Genomic DNA, 13187 nt, shown 5'->3' on the forward strand with positions numbered 1-13187 from the left:
TTGATTTATTTGTCTCGTTTTATTTAATACCCCAACTTCCAAACATATTATTTCTTTCACTCACACACACACATATATATATATTTTAAAAAGATCTCTGCATGTGCATTTGATGGAATCCACAGGTTCAATACATATGTGGTGGTGGTGGGAATATGGATGAATGCCTCATATAGCACAGTAAAGATACATGGTAAAAAGCCACACAGTATTAGATTTGTTCCTTAATCAACTAAGATACTTCTTGATATTAAAAAAGACAATAACCCAAGGAGCGGTTTTACCACAATACCAGGAAAAGCTGGAAGGTGGGAAGCAGAAGCAAAAACTGTTGGCATTGCTGGCACAGCAGTTCAATTATAGTTTATCACTGGGGAGAGAACTGTGTTTGTAGTAGTTCTCTAAGGCACTTTCCTGTGAAGTATATGCTAGTTCTGCCTCCCTTGCGCGCGCTCTCTCCCTCTCTCTCTCATACACATTGACACACTGGCGACAACTCTTGGGGGCCTGGGTACTCACATTTTTTGTGGGTTCTCGGCACCAGAAGTCATGTCAGAAGCCTGATGTGACCTCCGAGGCAATGTCCAAGGCCTTGCAAAGCATTCGACGCCCCACAAGGCCTTGGAAGTGACGTCCAAGGCCCTGCCAGGCCTCTGAGGTGACTTCACGTCAGATGTCTCTCAAGGCATCGGACATGACCTCCGAGGCCCCATGAGGCCTTGGAAGCGCCGCTGCAGCGTGCCAATGTAATGTGACATCCTGACGTCACATTACATCACGGGTGTGATTGGGCATGCATGATCTGGGGCCCAAGTCGCCACCCCTGCATGGACACACACACACACACATGGACACACGTTGCAGCACAGTTTGAAAACCCAGAGCTTCATCCCTGGGTTTGATGCATACGAAGTCGATGTTTCCCATACTACTGGGAGATTATTTGCTTATTTACCTGCTGTCATCTATATACCTCCCAATAACAACTTTCTCTTGGCGGTTTTACAGAAGCTTTAAAAAAAAGTGTCAGTGTCAGCTGCGTAGGGTTCTGCGAGCTGTCTATCAAAGGATACCAATTTACCACTTGCTCTCCTTTTTTGCCTTTTCCCCATAACTTTTGTACAATTTTGTGGTGGAGTTGAGCTTACCCTACTGTTGCAAAGCAGCCCAGGGCACTGAGTGCACTTTTCTTCAGATTAAACATTTCTAAATGATGTTTTTTGGCGCTAGTTTATTTCTTTCCAGGATTGGGTGGGGCATGAACCAAAAAGCAGGTATCCTTCGGAATCTCCACTTCTGCAGCACCGCTCTGCAAGCAACCAGTGTGTACATAATCACATATGTTAATGTGCATTAAAACTCATTAAATATGGTGTGCATAAATGCATATTACAGGAAATTGCTTGCAAACTTTGGGTATGTTTGACATACAAAAAATGTATGCTAGGAGAAGTGGAATCTAAAATGGTGATGATTTTTGTGACCTTTATTCCATTTTTAAAAAAGAAATATAATGCAGAAATGTGGAGAACTGAACTATTATGAACTATTATGTGGTGGGGGAATGAGAGACATTGAGAGAAATGGGCAGATTCACCAGTTCCTAGAGAAAAGCCCTAGCTCAGTGAAAAGGTGCGTGCTGACTATGTGATCCAGTGCTGAATCAGGATGGAAATACCACTGGCCAGGAGGGCATCGCTAGTGACTGCTGGCCACTATCCAGACCTAGTTGCCTCCTTTGCCTGCCACCCAATAGTGGCATCTGCTGGTAAAGACACCAACCAACCCTTGGTCAACATCACCCTTTGCTCCTGTTGGAGGGCAGTAGATGTAAACATGAGCTTCTAGACAATGGGCAGGGATGAGGAAGCCTTGTAAGTCCAAGGGCCACATTCCATTCTGTGCAGACTACTGGGGGCCACATGCCTTTGGTAGGCGGAGCCAGAGGCAACCGCTGGGGACTAGCGAATGTAAAGCTCTCCTTTACATAGGAGACTATTTTGTGCACACACACTCAGCCATCCACCTCTGTCTTCCAACCAGGCAAGCTAGAAGCATCATCAGAGCACAAAGACACATTCCAAGCAGCCAAAAGCGCTCAAGGTGGGTGAAAGGGGCAGGGAGGTGTCAAAGGAAGACTCTCAAGGACCAGACAGACAAGACTGGAGAGTGGCCTTTGGCCCTTGCTCTTCACCATCTGTAGGTGGCCTCAATAATAGCCACAAGCAAGCAGCAAAGAGGAGTAGCTCAAAGCGGATTCTCCAATCTTAGCTTCAACTGGGGAATCAAGCAAGGAACTTGACTAGCAGCAGCCCGCTAAGGGCTGGGAAGAGGAGTCCAAGGGATCCTGGGATGGTACTGGCCGCCCCATCTGTGCATCTAGCTGACTTGACTTCTTGTATCACATTCCCAAATGTTTTGGTGCCTGTTTCCATTGCTTGACAGGCCAGTTCATTTGCACAGCCCTTGAGGACGGTGTTTGTGGTTTGTCCTGCTGCAAAGAGAATTGAAGGAAACGACAGTCATTTATCAGGAGAGATACTTCATCCAGTGATTTCACTTTTCTATTTCGTGGGGGGGTCAGTGGCTGGGCAAGCTGGGCATGAAACAAATTCCAAGAGTGGAACAGGGGACATTTAGTGGCTTTCATTTGTTCTCTTCCTTGCATGAAGGAGGATAGGTGCTTTTCCTCCCTCCCTCCCTCCCTCCCTCCTCTCTCTGTGTAAGCAGCTGCATGAGAGGGGGAGAGGAGAGGGGAAGGAGAAGGAAGAGAAGGGAATTATTGGGAGAGCTGGAGATTTAAACAATCACTAAAAATGGCAAAATGCATTTCAAATCAGTAGAGCAGCTTAATACATCAAACATGGCTGGCTCACGCCCTCAGGTCTGAGTGAAGTTATGATTTTAAGCAGGTGTCTAAATGCCAATACTGTAGTGCCTGCCAGATGTTTGGTGGGAGTGCATTCCAAAAGGCAGGGGCCACCACACTGAAGGCCCCTGTCTTAGTGGACAGAAGTGAAGCCTCCAGAGCATTGGGCACTATCACAAATTTCTTTGCCAAAGGCTGAAGCGACTGGGCAGGAGTATACAATGTAAGCCATTCATGAAGGCAAGACTTTCTTTCTCAACATTTCTATTTTGTGCAGCCCTTTTAAGACAGGTGCTTCATACTGTTGATATGGAACCCCCTTCAATAAGTCTTGCTGGGGGATTCTGCCTTACCGGAAGCTTTTAGATCAACCTTAAGGGAGCCCTATGTAGTACGCATCACCCTAATCCAATCTGGGGATCACTAGGGCCAAGAAGGGCTATAGACACCATACTATCATAGGGTTGGAAGTGACAATGCAATCTCATACTGACAGATTTCCCAGACCAGTGAAGCACTCACCCACAAAACCCACATTATCCCAGGATTTAAGCTCAGTTTTTGGCCCCCATCCAGCCCATCACTGTGCCAGGCACCAGCCCATTTCATGCCCACTTGCACCTGATTTAGGTACTGTTTAGAAACAGAGTTGGGGGGGGGGGGCATGCATCAATAACAGCATGCTCCACATCTCCTAATGACTTCTCCAAATGACTGCAGTACTCCGCAGCATAACTGCATGAATGATACTCTCTAATGCTGGAAACGGGAATGTAAAGCAGTACCTCCGAAACCCATCCCACAGTGTGGTCCAGGAGGATACTAAGGTATCAAAACCACAAAGAGGATGAGGAGTAGAAGTCAGGCTGCCCTCCCCTTGACTCTCTCTCGATCATGGTCACCTCTTCAAGGCAACCCAGACTAATTCAGCTCCAAAATCAGACTGGAATTGGTTTAGATGATTGGTGTCTTCAAAAAACGTTTACAGTTGCCATCCCACAGCCCTCTCAATTACCTTCCTCAGAAAATATCATAGGTGTGGATGAGGCCAATCTGCAACAAGAGTTGCAGAAATCAAGTTCCTCCAACAAACCCTTATAAGAATAGGTGATTTATAGTTACCTATGGTTGTAGCTCCAGATATCTCAAAGCATTTGGTCTCCCCTCCAGCACATTTGATGGGCGGAAACTTACACTCGGCTCCATCAGGTGGGCAAGTGGAGCATTGCCTTCCATTCAGTGTGGTGTTTCTCCTTGGAGCTAGAAGAAAGGTGAGAAAATCAGATTTGGGATGTAAGAAGAACAAACGCTGCCAAGGGGATTAGGAAGAAGATCATAAAAATTAAGTGCCTCCCATTCTGCTAAGTGCCTCATATGTCTAGGACACACGTTTGATAAGCCAGTACCATGTTTCTTGCCATCTTTGGCTTCATACATGGGGGCACCATCTCACCTGAAATGACAGCCCCTTCCAAATTTTTGTCTCCTCCCCATCTTTGGGAGAGGTTCCTCTTGCCCTCCCTCCTTAAACCATCAGGCATTTGAATTGGCCCTACCACTGAACATCTGCACTCTCCCATTTCCTCACACACCTCCAATTCTAGGCCAGATTTCCATGGAGCCAGGGATAGAAAACCTATAGCCTTTCCACTATTGTTGGACTTCAAATCCCATCAGTCTCAGCTAGCCAGGGATGTTGGGAGTTGCAGTTTGCCATCATCGAGAGCAGGGTTTCCCAAACTTGGGTCTCCAGTTGTTTTTTGATTACAATTCCCATCATCCCTGACCACTGGTCCTGCTAGCTAGAGATGATGGGAGTTGTAGTTCAAAAACAGCTAGAGACCCAAGTTTGGGAAACCCTGATCTAGAGAGCTGCAGGTTCTCCTTCTTTGCAGTGAGAATCTTCTTTGCCCAAAATTTTCAGTCTTGTATAGAGAATCTGTTCCTGATGTTTTAGCATCATCCACATGACCTGTTCGTTGAGCATTCCTCCTGATATGCTTGCACAAAACTTACATGGGGGGTTGATTCTATCCCATCTTAGTTGAGCATTTGTTCTGATGCACCTAGGGCATTGTTTTTGGCGAAGCAGTCTGGAAGAAGCAGAGGCCACAGTAAAACATCAAATCAATGCTGAGGTTTCCCAAGGGGTGTGGGAAGCAACAGCATTTCTTTTTAAAGGAAAAAGAATGGCCACTTCTAAACTGTCACTATTCCGCAGGTGGGTGTCTTCTCATTTTCCTGCAACCTTTAGTCTAAATCAGGATGAATCTCAGTGACCAGGTTGTCAGCAAGTGACTGATGAGAAGAGTGAGGAAAGGATAAAGAGACAAGCGGTGACTTACGAGGGGGCCATGTTGTTTTGCAGGCAGCTCCCACACAGCAATGAGTCTCGATTACTCTTGTTCCAAGTGGGCCAGTGTTGATGATTTGGGGCCCTTTGCCGCACAATTTTGATGAGCCGCAACCCTTCTCAAAAACATTTTCTTCTGGAGGGATCAAAAGAAGACAAATCTCGTGAAACACAAGCGATAGCTTTAGCCTCAATGTGGGCAGCCATCGACCACACACCCCAGCATATTTAGCAATCATAGCATATGGTCTCAAGGCAGGCCACGGGCCCATCGTGCGCCAGTTTCTTGAGTTCATGTTTCATTAAATCCTTAGCCCACCTCTGCCCTGAAAAGAATCCAGGTTCGGAAGAAATACAATCAACAAATGAAACAAATGGAAACCATTCAAGAACAGTCACATGCCCTGAGCTGATAATATCAACAGGGCATCTTTCAGCCATTAAATAAATGCCTAGTTTTAACTTCCTCCTGGGTGTTAATAATGTGGGAAACAGATGCCACCTCACCAGGGAGGGTATTGCAGCACCACTAAGAAGGCCTGGTTGTGGGTCAGTGCCAACTGGGCAGCAATTCTCACCAGCAAAGCCATCAGCAGTGGCATTGCAGTTGATAGCAGGAAGCCACTCCTTTAAGTAGGTACTTGGATCCCAAGCCATTTAGAGCTGGGTACTAGATATGTGACAGGACATGGGTGGCACTGTGGTCTAAACCACTGAGCCTTGTGCTTGCCAATCGGAAGGTCGACGGTTCGAATCCCCGTGACGGTGTGAGCTCCCGTTGCTCGGTCCCAGCTCCTGCCAACCTAGCAGTTTCAAAGCACCTCAAAGTGCAAGTAGATAAATAGGTACTGCTGCGGCGGGAAGGTAAACGGCGTTTCCATGCGCTGCTCTGGTTTCGCCAAAAGTGGCTTAGTCATGCTGGCCACATGACCCGGAAAAACTGTCTGCGGACAAACATCGGCTCCCTCAGCCAGTAAAGCGAGACGAGCGCCGCAACCCCAGAGTCATCCACGACTGGACTTAACTGTCAGGGATCCTTTACCTTTACCTTTTACTAGATATGTGCTAGATATGTAGCAGGCATCATTCTCATCATTTTAGCACTTTCTCAATCCAAGTCAAGGAAATGCCCTTTGCTTCCTTGCTTAATGCTCAACAAAAGCTTCTCTGCAGACAGAAGGTAGGGTAACTGGTTACATTTGGAATCTCCAGGGAATTAAACCACAGCAGGGAACCCAGCTGAACCAGCCTCCCCACCAAAAGACAAGGTGAGGAGAATGCCTCACACAACAGGGTCCCCCAAGGAAGCAGGTGTCCATCTTTCTTCAACCCCTTGTTCCTGACGTAGATCTTCCCTCTTCTCTCCTTTCTTTCTTTTTAATTATTTTTATTAAGTTTTGTTCTGCATAAATCCATAAACATTTTCCATCTATAATTCAAACTATACCCAAGTAACATAGTAAAAGAAAATAAAGAGAGAGAGAAAAAATACATAGCCACTAATTATCTTCCGCACCACGCATTCCCCATACTTGTATTTAATGATCAAACCTTAACAATTCTAATCTTTTGAATTGACTTCTGTCCACCACCTCAATTCAGGTCATTCCACCCGCCATTCTTTAACTGCCTTCTTTAGATGTTTTCCATTCTTTGGTACTGTATTAGCTTGTTGGTTATTATAATTTTTTTGTCTTTTGCAAAAATTAATCAAAGCATAATAAAGGTTTTATTTGAGAACAGTGTTTTTCTAGGTAATTTTTATAGCACTCCCATTCCTTAGTGAACTTTTGGCTTGTTCCATTCCTAATTGTTCATGTCATTTTAGCAAACTCAATGTATTCAAATAGCTTTAATTGTCATTCCTCCTTTGTTGGGACCTCTCCTCTTCTTCCCTAGTGGGAATGGGGGGGGCGGGTTGACATTTGGGGCTCTTCCTCAGATGCCCAAATGTCTTGGCCCTGCCCTGCTCCCCACCCAGGCAAAAGGATGTTACGCATTTCTTCAAATCTGCTGATGGCTGTAGGTCATCTCCACTTACCTAACCCAGAAAGGCTGACACTCAACACCCAAGAAACACATGTGTCTTGCTCCTGGGTGCATTGCATCATAGGTCCTGAGCAGTGGTTTGTCAGTGAAGTACATTGCTCACATTCTAGAGCCATTCCTGAAAGCACAGAAAATAAGAAAAGTCAATGTTGTTAATTCTCCTTTCTCTCCTTCTCCCGTTTTTTTCTTTACCCAGAGTTAAGAACTCAAGATGTACCAAAACAAGGTGTATTCAAACCCTGGGCAGGTTCCCTCTGGCTAAAGTCATTACAGACCCTCCAAGTGTCCCAATCATCAGAGACAGTCCTGGATTTACAGAAGCCATCCCGGTTTCTTATTTGATGTCCCTCTTTTCCTTAGTACATCCCTATTTTCATCAGATAAATGCTGGAGGGTATGGAGTTATGCAACCACTAAGCAAAGGAGATAAATACGGTAACCATACAACCTTTAGAAGACATCGGAAGACAGCCCTTTATAAGGAAGTTTGTTTTTGTTTTTTAAAGTTTAATGTTCTATTTATTTATTTTTAAAATTGTGAATGAATGAATTTTATTAGTTCGGTCACAGACCAGTTCCAGCCCACATACAATATCAAGGAAGGCATAAAACACAATAAAGTCATAAAACATGATAAAGTCATAAAACATCTCCCATTCCAACAAAATTCCATACATTTTAGAAATTACCTTTCTTTTATTTAATAATTCTTTATCTAATGTTGAAATTTCACTTGCAAAACCTTTTTTAAAAAATATGCTTTGAACACCTCATTTAGTTGGTGGTACTGAATCCACCCTGTTATTTCCTCATAATCTTTCAGTTTCAATTTGTTATCTTTTTCTTCTGATAAATCCTTATATATCTCCCAGTTTGATTCCATATTTTTTCCTTTTTACTGCTATCGCCTCTAAGGGTGAGAACCACCAAGGCATTTTAGGTTCTAATAACTCTTTATACTTTTCCCATACTCTATTTTGGCTGACTCGTAACAGCCTCCTAACGTCTGTCCCCTCGCCGGGAGAAGCAGCCTATTGCCCGCCCAATTGCCACACCAACACCCAATCAACACCACCCCTTGCCCCAGACATCAATAACACGCTGCAGACCATTTACGGCTCACGGCATCGACCAATCCCACGTCCCCCCTAGGCAGGACTGGTCATGTTCTGCGGATGCCTGATTATCGTCTTCCAAAGCAACTATTCTATTCCGAACTTAAAAATGGAAAGCGTAATGCTGGTGGTCAACAAAAGAGGTTTAAAGATTGTTTCAAGGCAAATCTAAAAAAAAATGTAGTATAAACACCGACAACTGGGAAACACTGGCCTGCAAGGGCTCCAGTTGGAGAACAGCCTTTACCAAAGGTGTCATGGGCTTTGAAGACACTCGAACTCAGGACGCAAAGGAGAAACGTGCTAAGAGGAAGGCATGCTTGGCAAATCCACACCGTGATCAACTCCCGCCCAGAAACCAATGTCCCCACTGTGGAAGGACATGTGGATCCAGAACTGGCCTCCACAGTCACTTATGGACTCATTGTTAAAACTGTGCTTATGGAAGGCAAACTTACTTGGCTACAAGTGACCACCAAAGAAAGAAGACCCATGTATAAGATGACCCTCTATTTTAAACACAATTTTTCAGTAAAAAGAAACCTAGTCTTTTTTTCTTTTTTCTTTTTTATTAAAGATTTTCTTGTTTTACAGAAGTAAGTGTAATGCCTCTCGTATTTTTTCCATGTAACATTTTTACAAATCTGTTTCATTTGTTGAGATATTAGGGGGAGAAAAAAAAAGGGGTGGAGGGAGGGAAGATGGGTGGGGGTGGGGTCGGGTGGCGATGTTTCTATTATGCTTAATGTATGTAAGGTTTGGTGTCAGCGTTGCTCGTGCAGGTTCTCTGCTGTTCACTTGTGTTCCTTTGGTGGTGAGAGAGGTTGGGGTTGGCCTAGGGTGTGGTTGTTTGTTTGTGATTGGCTGTGGTGATCTTTGTTTTTGTGTGTGTGTGGGGTGGGTGGGTGAAAAAAAACCCCAACCCCCCCCCCCCAGTCTTATACATGGAAAAGTATGGTACTTTTCTGCCAGAGTATCAATGAAATCTCAACCTGCCATCCCCCCCTCTCTCCTCATCCCAATTATCCTCTTCAGCTAGCGGGGTCCCCAGGGTAGGAAAGCTATTAAGCTGGGTGGCAGCAAAGTGCTGGGGTCAGTTAGCAAACAGAAACCCATCAATTTCCATTGGTTTGGGAGGTCTGGAGACACTGATTGCCTGCACAGTCTCTTTTTCATATTACTTGCATGCAGAGTCCTGATATAACGTAATTACAACAGCTTCCTCTCCAGCTCTCCGGCTCCTGTGCCGCAGTCAAAATGAGAAATCATTTCCTTGGTGATGAGAGACATTCTGGGTGGCTTAGGGTGTGGTTAGTTGTCTTTGTTTGGCTGTAGTGAGAATTGTTTCTTCTCCTTCTCCCTAATTGTTTTAACCAATTCATAAACCAGGAACTTATACATTGACTACTAATAATGAAACATATGGTTGTAGATATTTTCCCCCACATTTATTATGCTGTTTTTTTGTGATATACATGAGAAAACTTGGTATACTTATTTGTATAACATTCTTGTATATAAAAACCCAATAAATAAATAAATAAATAAATAAATAAATAAATAAATAAATATTTCAGATGTTTAGTTTAATCATATCACTTTGTTTTCCTCCTCTCCCAGTGACTGATTGAGGTTGATTCCTGACAAGACAGAAGTACTGTTCTTGGGGGACAGGGGGCGGGCTGGTGTGGAGGACTCCCTGGTCTTGAATGGGGTAGCTGTGACCCTGAAGGACCAGATGCTCAGCCTGGGAGTCATTTTGGACTCACAGCTGTCCATGGAGGCGCAGGTGAATTCTGTGTCCAGGGCAGCTGTCTCCCAGCTCCATCTGATACGCAGGCTGAGACCCACCTGCCCGCGAACTGTCTCACCAGAGTGGTGCATGCTCTGGTTATCTCCCACTTGGACAATGCGCTCTATGTGGGGCTACCTTTGAAGGTGACCCAGAAACTGCAATTAACCCACAATGCGGGAGCTAGACCGGTAACTGTGAGTGGCCGCCGAGACCATATCACACCAGTCCTGAAAGACCTACATTGGCTCCCATTACATTTCCAAGTACAATTCAAAGTGTTGGTCCTGACCTTTAAAGCCCTAAATGGCCTTGGCCCAGTATACCTGAAGGAGCGTCTCCACCTCCATCGTTCAGCCAGGAAACTGAGGTCCAGCTCTGAGGGCCTTCTGGCGGTTCCCTCACAGCGAGAAGTGAGGTTACAGGGAACCAGGCAGAGGGCCTTCTCAGTAGTTGCGCCCGCCCTGTGGAACGCCCTCCTATCAGATGTCAAGGATCTAAACAACTATCTGACTTTTAAAAGACATCTGAAGGCAGCCCTGTTTAGTGAAGTTTTTAATGTTTAATGCTGTACTGTGTTTTTAATATTTGGTTGGGAGCCGCCCAGAGTGGCTGGGGAAACCCAGCCAGATGGGGGGTGTATAATTAATAAATTATTATTATTGTTGTTATTATTACTCCTTGCTGGTTGCAGCTAAGAGTAGGTATTTGGGAATAGTCAGCCAGGGCTCCAGCCAAAGAGCAACAGTATGGTACAGAAAAATTCAGTCAAGGTCCAGGTCTTAAAGGCCCGGCAATGATTTTATTTATTCCATTTTTCTGCAAATTACTTAGAGGCTTTATTGGAAAACCAATTGTGTTTTTAAAAATAAAACCAACACCATGTCGGATGCCTATTCCTTATGCAACTGTCCCACTAAATTGGGGGGGGGGGGTGGCTACCTCACAAGCTGTGCTTTTAAATGTCATTTTAAAAAAAAGAAATTTCATTTTCTTATAAAAAACATCGACACCTGCTATCCCTCTCTTTCTATAAGTCCATGATCATGATTCCAAAGCTGTTTATTTGGGGGGGGGGCTTGAGAGTCTCAAAAAAATTCCATTTTTAATTTTTATATCAGACTGCTTCCATAAGTCTCATGTGCTGCCAAAAGATTATGTGGCCCTCCAAGAACCCCCCCCCCAAAAAAAAATTATGAGAAACAAATATGATTCTAATAGGTACCCCCGCTGAGATGCCAAATGTTTTGTGCCCCTGCAAGGCCCCCTCAAATTTGTTCATTTTATTATTATTTTTTTAAAAAAATCTCTCACAGATTCATTGTGATTCGAAGAGGTTTTTTCCTGACCCCACCCGAACCTCACACCCATTCCTTAACTTTGGACACACCCACTTAGACATGTAACTCTCAGAGCTATATGCTACTGCACATTGTCTTTTTTAAAAAAATTAATGTTTTTTATTGCTTTTTCGCTTCACACAAACAAACAAACAAAGTGCAGTATTATTCAACAATCATCTTCCCACATTCTTTCCCAACACTCTGCTGAGCATTGACTTCCCTCCCTCCCTCCCTTCAACCGGTTTTCTTACTTCAGTCTCCTTTCCGCAGTTTCTTATTATATCCAGTCCACGTCGTAAGGTTTATTTCATTCCTGCTAGAGTTTTCAAATCTCTACAGTTATTATTTATATAATCCATAAATTTACTCCAATCTCTTTGGAATTTTGTTTCCTCCTGGTTGACTGTAGTATCAACAGCCCTTGGAAAAACTACATTACCACAGGTTATGTTTGACAGGCATTAAACTCTCACCTCTTCCATCTCTCTGACTGCCAGACGGGTGATAAAAAAGCACAGACTCCCAACCCTTGGAATGCTCAGATGTTACAACACATGGAAAGTATGTGCTCTCCTAATGCCTCCCTCTCTCTCTTTTTTTTATTTTTATGCCTTATCAGGAAATTGTATCTCACCGAATCAGCAAAGCTGTGGCAGGTTGTCACAACAGGATGCTTGGCTTTGCTTGTCTCTTTAATTCCAGGCTTGGCTCTTTTCTCCCCCAGCCAAGCCTTTACTCTAGGAAATCAGCATGCATATTATATCACCGAAGACGGGTGCACTTGTGGAACTCCCTCCCATCCAATGTCAAGGAAATAAACAACAATCTGACTTTTAGAAGACATCTGAAGGCAGCTCTGTTTAGGGAAGTTTTAATGTTTGATTCTTTACTGTATTTTCAATCTTTTCAGCTGGGGAAACCCAGCCAGATGGGCAGGGTATAAATAAATAAATTATCATCATCATCATTATTATTATTATTATTATTATTATTATTATTATTATTATTATTTCCTTAGCACCCATAGTTTCCCCATTTCAATATATTGTTGCAGATGCTAATGAGTGGATTCCTGCAAAAGTTCTTCACCCTCTTTGTTCCAACCCAGGGAGTAATGATGATTGTTTTGCACAGAGGACTATCTGTGAGACGAAACATGCAGCATTTTTTTTCTGGTGCTGCAAAGCCTCCCCCCCCTACCCCACCCCCAAAAAAGTTTCCATACTCACCCAGGGCTATGAAGGCAGCAAGGAGGCTGATGAAAAGAGGAGTCTGCATCATTCTAGATTTCAACTGAGAGCTGTTCACAAGCCTTGAACACACACAAAACCAATCCAACCCACACTTCTGCCTCCCTGATGCAACTGTGCATCTGTGTATGTGTAGTTGGGAGGTGGGGAACTGTTCTGTAGAAGAGATCAGTCAAGCTTCCTGGAAAACAAGGAGGAGACACCAAAGCACCTCCCCAATGGGATACAGGCCAAGTGGGTAGTAGATCAACTTTGCAGATGGGAGGTCTCATGTATAACCATGCATCCCTCTCAGTTTGGTTTGATAGTCATCAACTATAGAAAACAATGTTAAAAGCATGAAGGGCTGAACACAGCCAAGAAAGCTCTGCTCGCCACTAGGAAATATGCAACAGCAACAGCTACTATTCTAGGCA

The 13187-nt window shown here is 44.1% G+C and overlaps 1 protein-coding gene across 1 annotated transcript; it reads right to left on the reverse strand.

Annotated features, from left to right (window-relative positions):
* LOC310769012 (phospholipase A2 inhibitor NAI-like) lies at window positions 1–13072 on the reverse strand. Its single transcript, XM_083628043.1, has 5 exons — window positions 12751–13072; window positions 7264–7389; window positions 5215–5358; window positions 3992–4129; window positions 1–2494 (listed from the first exon to the last, which is right to left on the reverse strand). The coding sequence occupies exons 1-5, from the start codon at window positions 12800–12802 to the stop codon at window positions 2286–2288; spliced, it is 669 nt and encodes a 222-aa protein (XP_083484169.1). The 5' UTR covers window positions 12803–13072; the 3' UTR covers window positions 1–2285.
* Between the last annotated feature and the right edge of the window lie 115 nt (window positions 13073–13187).

Source organism: Podarcis filfolensis (assembly GCF_964270895.1).
Source record: "Podarcis filfolensis genome assembly, chromosome: 8".
In the NCBI taxonomy this organism is placed as follows: Eukaryota; Metazoa; Chordata; class Lepidosauria; order Squamata; family Lacertidae; genus Podarcis; species Podarcis filfolensis.

Excerpts from the sequence above, each read along its gene's own strand:
- LOC310769012 (XM_083628043.1), bottom strand. The coding sequence starts at position 12,802 with ATGATGCAGACTCCTCTTTTCATCAGCCTCCTTGCTGCCTTCATAGCC. Across the intron at positions 4,130-5,214 it reads CAAAACAACATGGCCCCCTC|CTCCAAGGAGAAACACCACA; the intron begins GTAAGTCACCGC and ends CCTTTCTTCTAG. Across the intron at positions 2,495-3,991 it reads ATCTGGAGCTACAACCATAG|CAGGACAAACCACAAACACC; the intron begins GTAACTATAAAT and ends TTCTCTTTGCAG.